At 42.7% G+C, this 11621-nt stretch overlaps 1 protein-coding gene across 5 annotated transcripts in view; it reads right to left on the minus strand.

Annotated features, from left to right (window-relative positions):
• LOC118364205 (protein dopey-1-like) overlaps window positions 1–11577 on the minus strand; it is a 36471-nt gene extending 24894 nt beyond the window's left edge. For 2 of the 5 annotated variants that reach the window (XM_052489319.1, XM_052489317.1), the window contains exons 1-13: window positions 11188–11543; window positions 9650–9845; window positions 9257–9438; window positions 8706–8876; window positions 8335–8524; window positions 7858–7956; window positions 7462–7561; window positions 4191–4300; window positions 3072–3186; window positions 2662–2782; window positions 2441–2560; window positions 2117–2222; window positions 1601–1630 (exon numbers count right to left, since the gene is read on the minus strand). In XM_052489319.1, coding sequence (XP_052345279.1) covers window positions 1601–1630; window positions 2117–2222; window positions 2441–2560; window positions 2662–2782; window positions 3072–3186; window positions 4191–4300; window positions 7462–7561; window positions 7858–7956; window positions 8335–8524; window positions 8706–8876; window positions 9257–9438; window positions 9650–9787 — 1482 coding nt within the window. In that variant the 5' untranslated portion in view covers window positions 9788–9845; window positions 11188–11543. Of the gene's footprint in view, window positions 1–1600; window positions 1631–2116; window positions 2223–2440; window positions 2561–2661; window positions 2783–3071; window positions 3187–4190; window positions 4301–7461; window positions 7562–7857; window positions 7957–8334; window positions 8525–8705; window positions 8877–9256; window positions 9439–9649; window positions 9846–11187 lie in introns of all 5 variants that reach the window. The other 3 variants (XM_052489318.1, XM_052489320.1, XM_052489321.1) reach the window with 3 other exon arrangements.
• Window positions 11578–11621: the final 44 nt, after the last annotated feature.

Genomic DNA, 11621 nt, shown 5'->3' on the forward strand with positions numbered 1-11621 from the left:
GGCACCTCAAGCTCACATTGAATATCCCTTTGAGAATGGCGTCAGTTATTAATTTTACACTTCGGATGGTGGTATCAATATACCCAGTCACTACAAAGACATAGGTGCTCTTCCCAAATCAGTTGCCGGAGAGGAAGGAAACCTCAGGGATTTCACCATGAGGCCAACGGTGATGTTATAATAGTTAGAGTTTAATGGCTGTGAGAGGAGATAACCGAGTGTGGCTCAACAACACTAACATAAATCCAAAATACTAAAGCTTGAACAAAACATAACTATTCCAAAGCATGCATCCTGTTTTCAATAAGGCACTACTAATACTGCAAGAAATGTGGCAAATAAATTAACTTTCTGTCCTGAATACAAAGTGTTATGTTGGGGGCAAATCCAACAAAATGCATCATGTTATAGACGAGTGAGTTTCTTGGGGGATAAAAATAAACAGAATATAGCTAGGCACAGGGAAAGTCCTTGAGGAAAACTTGGTGCAGTCGGCTTTTCAACAGACACTGGAAGACAAATTCACCTTTCAGCAAGACAACAAGTTAAAACACAAGGCCATATCTACACTGGAGTTGCTGAACAAGACAACATTGAATGTTCCTGAGTGGCCGAGTTACAGTTGACTGAAATTGGCTTGAAAATCTATGGCAAGACTTGAAAATGGCTGTCTTGCAATGATCAACAAAGTTGACAGAGCTTTTTTTTTTTTTTAAAGAATAAGATGCAAATATTACAGATGTGCAAAGCTTACCCAGAAAGACACACCACTATAATCACTGCCAATGGTGATTCCAACATGTATTGACTCAGGGGGTTGAATACTTATCTAATCAAGATATATTCATGTTTTATTTTCCATTAAAAAATATATTCCACTTTGACACGAGTATTTTGTGTAGATTGTTCACTTAAAATTACAACTAAATCAATTTGTATCACACTTTGTAAAAAAAATAAACATTGGGAAAAGTCAAGGGGTGTGAATACTTTCTGAAAGCATTGTATTTTATGAGGGTAGTACACAATACTATGCGTTGTTTAGAAAAAGCCATCAGAGGCCATCAAAGTTTAATAGGTTAGACCCTTTGAAAAATACAACCCTACTAAAATATTTCATCATGAGCAGGCTTCCTCAAATCATTGTCATCTTACATTGTACCTTTTCCTTGAATGTTGTAATGGACATTTTCTTTACAAATTACATGTTCAAAAATTATGCAAAAATTGCAATTGCAGATTGCAAAACGAAAACAGAACAATGGACAAATTAAGAATAAACAAAAGTGAAATATTCAAAAAGCCATAGGCTACTTCTTTAAATGTGAGCAATGGGAGCATATTATTCTGTGCATGCAGGATAATGACACACCAGGCTGAAATGTAATTTTCACAACATCCCCCACCAAACTATGAATATATATACAGTATATTACTACACAAAAATCCCAATTCTGTTGGACTAGGTAAACATTCCTCCCATATTCCCAATAATACAGGAACAGGAATGTTGCTGGGACATTGCTAAAATGTTATCCAAGCACAGTAATGCAGGCAGGCAGGATGAAGGGTGAAGAAGCAGGAGACAGCAGTACTTTACCTGGCAGATTACTCTCATGCTTCTAGTAGGCTTCAAGGAAAGAGAGCAGATAGATTGAACAGACAGGAGCAAGCAGAGCATAGGCCAGAGGACACTTTTGTATGCAAAACATACTCATGCAGAGAAACATCTGCACACGGTCACACACACACGCACACACGCAAACAGCTGCACCAGCAATCACTCACACACACGCTGTGCACGCACACAGACAGTAATAAAAGGTGTCAGGGGCTTTCCAACCATTTCAGATTGGAAATGAAGACAAGCATTCTCTCTACTAGAAGATGCAATGACACAAAATACAGGCAGTTCTAGAACCTGTTAATGCATTGCACACACACAGATAGAAAGACAGCACACACCATAAGGGATTGCCATGAGCACTCACATTCAGAAACTGCGACTTATAATTAGTAAATATTCTATTGTATGAGTACTGATATTTCAATGGCTGTTGTTCTGTATAGAGGGACTAAAGGAAGGCAAGGAGAGAAGGGTGTGTGTATGTCTCACCAAGGACACAATGTCCAGTAGGAAGTCCACCAGCTGACAGAACTCCACCAATGAGAGCCCTGAGGACTCTGTGCTCCCAGCATTCCCTGGTCCATTCTTTGCCTTGCTGCAAGATGGACAGAGTGACCAATTTACAAACACAAAACAGGTGGGTGTTCATTCCGCAAAAAAAACAGAGTAAAATTTGTCCAATAAGAAATGACAAACTTTATTTTCTGTTGCGAAACATTTTGCTATGGTGTGGCCTACTCAACACGACTCAGGCTCTATCTCGCTATCTTACCATGTCAGCATTAACACATGGAGCAGCGCATACACACAGACCTGCAGCAGTCCTCGAACCAGTGAGCGATATAGTCCCACATGTAGTACGGCTCAAAAGAGTTGAACAGGAGATTGGCCGTCTTGATAAGCTCTGCAGTTTTCTTGTTTTCTCGCAGTTTGCTGAGGGAAACAATCAATACGACCCTTAGCTTACAATGGTTATTATTAAAGCTTTGGCTTTTTTCATGTGTTTAGTGTTACACACACACACGCTGGCCAACCTGCTGAGATGAGCATGGTCCTTGCTGAATTGGTTGTGGTTCTGCAGGTCCAACTCTGCTCGGCACTGTGTGTGTAATGTCCTGAAGACCTCGATCAAAACGTCCTCCAGGATGGCTGGTCCTGGAACACACAGGGTTACAAATCAGTCACTGATCATTTACAAATGTATCTTGAACAGTTGAAGGGAAATAGGGTCATTTAGGCACCAAATGGAAGGAAATGGACTGAAACGGGGACGGACTGCCTGGAGTTGTCCAATAAGAAGCGCTCATTTTAATTGTCAGCTGTGAAACGTTTTGCTATGGTGTTCCCTTCTGAAAGCGGCCCAGTAGTGGGTCACTATGACCAAAATGCTGTGTGTGTTCTATTCGGTGTGTAAAAGTGACATGGATGTAGTAATATACCGTACCGAGTTCAGGTTTGTCCAGCAGACTGATGAGAATGCGGAAAGGCTTGAGGTCATGCATCAGGATGCTCTCCTCCTCCCCGCCTCGGGCCTTCCCTTGCAGGATCCCCACCATTGCCTGCACACACACACACGGTCAAAACTTCTGGATCAAACCGCATTCAAAAATACAGAACGATCAAAGCAACTCCAGAGACAGGCGGCAGAACACGGACTCAGCTGGTTAGCTATCTAGTTTCTGGTTGGGATTACATTTTTGGGTTAGGGCCTGGGGACATTTTCCAAGGCAAGTCTTATTTTTGTCCTTCAGTGTGTGTGTGTGTGTGTGTGTGTGTGTGTGTGTGTGTGTGTGTGTGTGTGCGTGTGCGTGTGTGTGTGTTTCACGCCTCGTCTAACACAGAAGCGGATGGGTCCGGGGAACAGACGGTCCCTGCAGTAGCCCCGTTTCCCGGCAGGAGGAGACCCAACAAGTGTCCATGAACAGATGGCAGATTAACAAATTAAAGCCCTGGTCTGTCTGTCCCAACCCCTGGAGTAACAGGACACATCACATGTAGGCCCCGCCATCATAAGGGCCAATGCTGTTGGAGCGTGACAGTGCATTACAAGGGGGAATAGTGTGTGATCATGGCCCAGGCACAGAGCAGTATTTCAAAGAGCTTCAAAGGGAAGGTCCCTGGGATTAGGAGGGGTGTGGAAGTAGGGGGCTACAGGCATTACAGGCAAACCCCTAAGGGTGTGTGTGTGTAGGTGGGGTGGGGGGTAGTTTAGAGATTAAAAGGGGGCACAGAGTGGGAGCAGTAGGGGTCTGAATTTCACCTGCTGAAAAATGGCATTTACCTTGCTCCCTTTCAGACGAACAACTCAAACTTTGAGGTCTTTGAAAATAATAATTTAAGCAAATAGCTTTGGAACAGTTTGTCTTGTAAGTGTGTGTTAGCAATCTGTATTTAAAGGCTGAGCAAATGCACATGGAACAGCTTGTCTTGTAAGTGTGTGTTAGCAATCTGTATTTAAAGGCTGAGCAAATGCACATGGAACAGCTAGTCTTGTTTTTGTATGCATTTTTATAAAGGCCGTGTGTGTGTGTGTGTGTGGGGGGGGGGTGCATACAAGGCGTACCTGGACCAGCATGTCCTTGGAGTAGGTATTAAAATACTGGGTAGCATGGTCCTCAGGGTTGCTCTGTCGAGAGCTACGAGGGCCTGTCCTCACACCATTGTTGTCAAAGCCTAGGAGCAGAGTACACACACACACACACACACACAATATGACGAAAGACAAGGGAGAAGGTGGTGGGGTGAGATTGAGTTACCAGTAATTTTGTAAACAAACAAGCTTTTCAGCGTGTAAAAAAATGAGCCCTGCTTAACCAAGCAGACACTTACCAGCATTTTTTAAAAATCCACAGCGAGTAAGATGCAAATAAGACAAAACAAAGTAGGGAAATAAGCACTGGCATATGACTTGTTACAAGACATGTTACTGCACAAGACATTAATGACCAGATGATCATTCCAACAGGCAAAGTCCAACAGCGCAGCTATACTAAGTTGTACAGAATGCATGCAGTGGTATGTATTAGAGGTCGACCGATTATGATTTTTCAACACCGATACAGATTATTGGAGGACCAAAAAAGTCGATACCGATTAATTCGGCCGATTAATTTTATTTTTAATAATGACAATTACAACAATACTGAATAAACACTTATTTTAAATTAATATAATACATTAATAAAATCAATTTAGCCTCAAATAAATAATGAAACATGTTCAATTTGGTTTAAATAATGCAAAAACAAAGTGTTGGAGAAGAAAGTAAAAGTGCAATATGTGCCATGTAAGAAAGCTAAAGTTGAAGTTCCTTGCTCAGAACATGAGAACACATGAAAGCTGGTGGTTCCTTTTAACATGAGTCTTCAATATTCCCAGGTAAGAAGTTTTAGGTTGTAGTTATTATAGGAATTATAGGACTATTTCTCTCTTTACCATTTGTATTTCATTAACCTTTGACTACTGGATGTTCTTATAGGCAATTTAGTATTGCCAGTGTAACAGTATAGCTTCCGTCCCTCTCCTCGCTCCTCCCTGGGCTCGAACCAGGAACACAACGACAACAGCCACCCTCGAAGCAGCGTTACCCATGCAGAGCAAGGGGAACAACTACTAGAAGGCTCAGAGCGAGTGAGGTTTGAAACGCTATCAACTAGCTAGCCATTTCACTTCGGTTACACCAGCCTCATCTCGGGAGTTGATAGGCTTGAAGTCATAAACAGCGCAATACTTGACGCACAACGAAGAGCTGCTGGCAAAACGCACGAAAGTGCTGTTTGAATGAATGTTTACGCACCTGCTTCTGCCTACCACCACTCTGTAGGATACTTAGATACTTGTATGCTCAGTCAGATTATACGCAGCGCATGCCACGCTAGATAATATCTAATAATATCATCAACCATGTGTAGTTAACTAGTGATTATGATTGATTGATTTTTATAAGATAAGTTTAATGCTAGCTAGCAATTTACCTTGGCTTACTGCATTCGCGTAACAGGCACTCCTTGTGGAGTGCAACAAGAGGCAGGTCGTTATTGCATTGGACGAGTTAACTGTAAGGTTGTAAGATTGAATCCCCCGAGCTGACAACGTGAAAATCTGTTGTTCTGCATGTCCCTGAACGAGGCAGTTAACCCACCGTTCCTAGGCCGTCATTGAAAATAAGAATGTGTTATTAACTGACTTACCTAGTTTAATAAAGATTAAATAAAGGTGTAAAAATCTGTGTCCAAAAATACCGATTTCCGATTGTTCTGAAAACATGAACTCGGCCATTCCGATTAATCTGTCGACCTCTAGTATGTATGTGTGCATGTGCTTGTTTGTGCCTGTACACCAGGGTTTCCATTATGAAAATGTGGCGCCGGACATTTGACCAGCGGCACTTTAATTACCGGAAATATACCGAACCCATAACAGAAATCACATTTAGATTATAGTAATTCATATTAAAAGAACATGCAAGACGAGGAGGCAAGAAAGTTCTTACCAAATTCTGAAGATGTTAGAATAACTGTCCAGATTTACTTTTCCTCAGCCAACAAGACGAGGGAGTAATGAACAGCAAAATCACTAGCCTATGCCAACCTACTATCCCCCATAGAAAGGTTGACCTATTCTATTGGTCATCTTGTCGTTCTGTGCAAGAAAGAAATAGCCAATTCCAAAACAGACTCTGGGACAGTTGTGGCACGATAGATCCTAAATTCATACAACCTGTAGGTCTAGGCTACGTAAAAACATATCTATTTTTTTAAAGCAATGATTCTGATGCAACAGATCAGAACGTTTAGCTTAAAAATGTTGATAAACTATTATTTATTCACATTATAAGCGCAGCAAAGCAGCACAAGGCAGTAGGTTAGGCGTGAATGTTCGTTCCATAATGCAATTAGTGGGAAAACACAGTTGACAAAAGCACACCCCACATTCTAGTGGTTTCGTGTGACAGAGAGAGGGGAGATCTAATATGCAGCCACTAGCATGGGTTGTTAATATGACTAGGATTATGTCTTTGGCTACTGGACAATGAAAGAAAGTTGAGAACACCTGCTCTTTTCCATGGAAAGCCATGATACACTAACCAGGTGAATCCAGATGAAGGCTAAGATCCCTTATTGATGTCACTTGTTAAATCCACTTCAAATCCGTGTAGATGAAGTGGAGGAGACAGGTTAAAGAAGGATTTTAACGCCTTGAGACAATTGAGACATGGATTGTGTATGTGTGCCATTCAGAGGGTGAATGGGCAAGACAAAAAATTGGAGTGCCTTTGAATGAGGTATGGTGGTAGGTGCCAGGCGCACCGGTTGGTGTCAAGAACTGCAACGCTGCTGGGTTTCACGCTCAACAGTTTCCCGTGTGTATCAAGAATGGTCCACCAGCCAAAGAACATCCAGCCAACTTGACACAACTAATTGTAAATTGGTGTGACGCGCTGATGAAGCCCGTTTTCGGTTGCCTAAGCCTTTGCTGTAGCAGCAGCTAGCGCGCTGTCCGACAGATTCTCTGCTAAAACGCTCTGTATGCTATGCTGTACGCATGTGATAAATAGGATACATAACAAATATACTGAACGCGTACCAATTTAATTTCACTAAATTATGCTAATTATCTTATCGACTGATAAGCATGACCCGTCAAATGTATTTACATATACTGGTATTTCCATCAGTGAATAGGATAAAAAGCATTATTTAACAATGGGTTCATTTTCTTCTTCTCCTAGACAATTTGCTGGTGCCAATTTTATTTATCGGATTTTCCCAAAAAAATTACGCCCAGAACCCGGCTAATGAAAACCATTGCATGTGCGTGAGTGTGTCTTTTACCCAGCAGCCAGGCGTACAGTCTGCGGTTGAGTGACATGTCCCTCCTCAGAACCACGTGCAGCGCTGCAGAGAGGATCCGAATCATGTCTGGACGGGTGGCCTGGAACAGCAACACACACACAACAAAAGTAAGGAAATAATAGCTGAGGTCAGACGAGTTCTTAATTAGAAGGATGCCGTAATTTGGGCTGTTTGGTCTCTGAGGCACATTGTGCTTCGATGATTGAATGGTGAGGTGAACAGCCAAACAAGCATCCACTGTGAGTCACTGCATGCTCTCCCTCTAACTGGATGTTGGATAGCCTCATCATCAAGAATGGCCAGTTCCCCAAAGTGCTGTGACTGCTGTCTTGTGTGCTGAGCAGTGCTGACAGAGTAGTGCAGATCTGTCCTTACCTGACTCATGTGAAATGGGAAGCAGAAGAGGATCAGGTCCAGGGTGCTCCTCTGGACCAGAACACTAGAGTCCTGCACTGAGGTGCTGACTGCCTCCACCTGCAGGGTTCGACACCACACAGGGTTAAATCAAGCCCCATTTACATCTATCTAATGTACTGCAAATACTTTTGTGAATATGTCGAATTTCAGAACAACCAGACGAGGTTGACTCCTATTGCATTTGTTGCTTGTTCTTCAGGAAAGAAGTAGGGCCCAAAGTTTAAGTTTTTCTTTTATTAGGAAAAACTCCTGGACCTACTCAATACAAGTTCACAGGATTTAATATCTCAGTCTGCATCATGAATACACTACTAATGATTTCTAAATGTTCCCCAAACACAGGCACTACAAGCTCTACTTGTTGTGTGCATCTTGGGGGGGGGGAATAAAGGAAAAAGACAAGTGTCTCTGAAAATGATTCTTCTTTTTGTGTACCATGAGCTCGATGTCGCTGCCCATGACGTAGAGCTGGTCCTCCATGGAGAGTTTGCGGTTGAGGTGCAGCAGGACAAAGGTGACCCCGGGCAGGCGCACGGCAGGGCTGGTCAGGATGCTGCCCCACAGGGCGCTGTAGAAGGCCGACTGCTCCACCGCCGCAGCCACCTTCTCCAGCAACATGTTGGTCCTGGAGAGGATTGCATTGAATTGAAATAACTGAATTTGGGTTGCAAATCAAACATACGGAATCCCAGATGATTGAATTGTTACTAAGGTTGATTCTGACTGAATATTTTTTTCCCTTCATAATTAGCAATTCACTTCATTCAATTACATAATTTATCTTTCTCCAGCCCTCCATCTCTTACCTATCATAGTATTCAGAGCCCTCCTCCAGGCCCGGTAGGACCCCAGTCAGCAGCCCCTGCAGGCCAGGTTTGAGGGTCTTTCCCAGGGGCAGGTAGTATGTCTCATACAAGCCAAGCAGCACCGGCTTCACAGACATAGCAGCATTTGAGAGTAGAGGGAACAGCCCAGAGCTGAAACAGAAAGCAGGGGGCAGGTGTTAGGTGGTGTGGTAATAGAGTAAAGGGGAAAATATAGGGCAGATAGGTCAACTGTAGAAAAATATGCCTTATTTTCATTCTCTTACTAGTTCAAAGGAGATGGATTGAGGGTAAGGCCCTGCGATAGACTAGCGTTCTGTCCAGGGGGTGTACTTCTACATCATGCTGCCTCACGCTACAGAAACAGGAGAAACAGGCTCCTGGCCTATGGACCATTCTGGCTTGGACAAGGCTTATTTACTTACTTTACTAGTTCAAATTCAGTTTATGTAATGTTCTCCAGTTACAATAAAGCTACTGTACTTCTCCTACTGTCCTGAACAAGTGTTGACATCCAGTAGCCTAGTCGGTACCTGTAGAGGAAGAGGTCTTTGGCCAGCCTCTTGGGCCCTATGATCTTGAAGATGATCTCGTAGGTCTCCAGTGCCTTGCGATGCACCCCGCTGGGCAGAGCTGGGTGGAGGCATTGAGCCAGACGCTTGCCTATCGTAAGCTTCTTGGGCACCACCTGGTACTTGGCATTGCTTTGCAAAACCTGAGAAACAGATTCAAACATCAGACGTGGAGTACCAGTGGCCAATCTACATCTTTCCACAATAGTGTTGAGTTAAAAAAATATATGCATTTAGCGCATTAGAGACTATGCAGATCTGGTTTTAATTGCTGATGTGGTCATTGTGTATCCATTCCAAACTAAAATGTACATATGTGAAATATCCAAACACGTAAATGTTTGTGGTCGTTACCTTGTTGAGTTTGCCCAGTGCAGAGATGAGGTCTGCCCATTCGCTAGAGTACTCAAAGTTCTTGAGGGCCTTGTCAACCGCCGCCACATAATTCCTGTACTTGGAGTCACTGAGCAGCTCCACTTCCTCTGCATTCATCCTCCTGGGTGGTTATTCTGCTACTTGTCAACACCAAGCTCACATACACACATCACACCTGGAGTGAATGAGTCAGGGGGGTGAGATCATAACTCAGTCATAGTGAGTGATTAATCAGAACATTGCGTATGGAAGCTTCATTAGTCCCACACTACATATTTGTCCTTAATGTGAAGGCCAGTGCCAGTCAATTTGTCAGAATGAGAGCATTACAGAGGAGAAGTACATGGATTGATGATGGTGCACAGATGGAGCTGTTTATTGACCAGTCATATACAAATGACAAATGTTTATTAGGAACAAAGTGTGACAGGGTACAAGAAATTGACACGGTTAGTGTTGGTATGTGAAGAGTGCGTAATCATGTGTGTCTTCTTCCAGACGTCTTAGTGAAACAGGCATCTGTTTCACAAAGACATGGAAGAGGTAGATAGATGGGCGGGCTTCAACAGACGATACAGAAGTCAAGTGAACAGAGAGAGAAAGATGTGTGTGAGAGAGTTGGGTTCCAACTACAATCAAATCAAATAACATTTTAATTGTCACATGCTTTGTAGACAACAAGGTGTAGACTAACAGTAAATGCTTACTTATGGGTCCATTTCCAACAGTGCAGTTACAGATTTTTTTATTTTTTTTTAAACATGGAAATAGTTGCACAGTGAATAGCAAATAAAAATCATGAGTAAAAAAAAAAAAAAACATGGCTATGTATAGGGAGTTGAAAATAACATGGCTTGATACAGGGAATACCAGTATCGAATACAATGTCAACCTAGGCAGAAACCTACATTCCTGCCGCCTGGTAATCAGGGAAGGGACAGACCTACGTGGTACGAGTACGTGCATCACATGACAGCCCTGCCCATTTCCTCACAATAAAATGTGTTATTGGTGGGGTGGGCGACACAGGAAACTAGATGACAGCCCTAGTCTTTGTACTTGCTGCAATATGGATCTGTAGTTCGTTGGCAAGAGAGCCTAATTTCATAATGACACCAACTAGATATTGACAAGAACTATATAATGATATGCAAATGATATAACGCAAGCTCAAACTAGCTAGCAAGTCACCTCTTTAAAAAGATGGAGACAAGACAACAAGTGTTGTTTCGAAGGCAGACGACGTTATACACTTTAAGGCAGCTAAAAATAACTCGCAACCAAACTTGAATGACATCACCTATCGTAATAAGTTAGCTAGCTATAACTCAGTCAAGGCATGGAACCAACACCCAGATGGTTACAATAGTACCATGTAACTTATTTCGCTGTAACGTTACAGCCTGCAACGACTAGCTTTGGGACACATTCTCAGACACAACATCGGGAGTTAGTCTGTCCGAAAGCTAGCAACGACAGTTATTTCTCGGCCGTGACAATCAACGATAAATGCTTACCGTTAGTAGGATATTTGAAAACCTCTATCACTAAATTATTTATCCAGCTTGACGAATGGAAGAAAAAAAATCAGTCTGCGCTATTGGCACAGTGGGAAATGTATCCTTGCAAGCTAACGGTATGTGATAGCAATGCCCGTATTGATGTTGCTTGCTGCCGGGCCCCCGTCGTCGACTCAGTTAAACCGGCACTTGTCAAGTAAGCACACAACGCTCACGGGTCAGATAATAACGTGTAACCTACATATTCTGAGATAGCGATGTCTTTACCTTTATTATTGAATAACAAACTACCATCAAAACCACACCTGCCCTACGTTCAGGTTCACAAAGCCCAAACAATCCCGTTTACAGCTGTCCCAGACTGCATTGCAGATTGTTGCACGTCTACTTCATTTGCCCGACTGCAATCCATCCTAGCGATATAGAAGTTC

Source organism: Oncorhynchus keta, chromosome 31 (assembly GCF_023373465.1).
Source record: "Oncorhynchus keta strain PuntledgeMale-10-30-2019 chromosome 31, Oket_V2, whole genome shotgun sequence".
Classification (NCBI taxonomy): domain Eukaryota; kingdom Metazoa; phylum Chordata; class Actinopteri; order Salmoniformes; family Salmonidae; genus Oncorhynchus; species Oncorhynchus keta.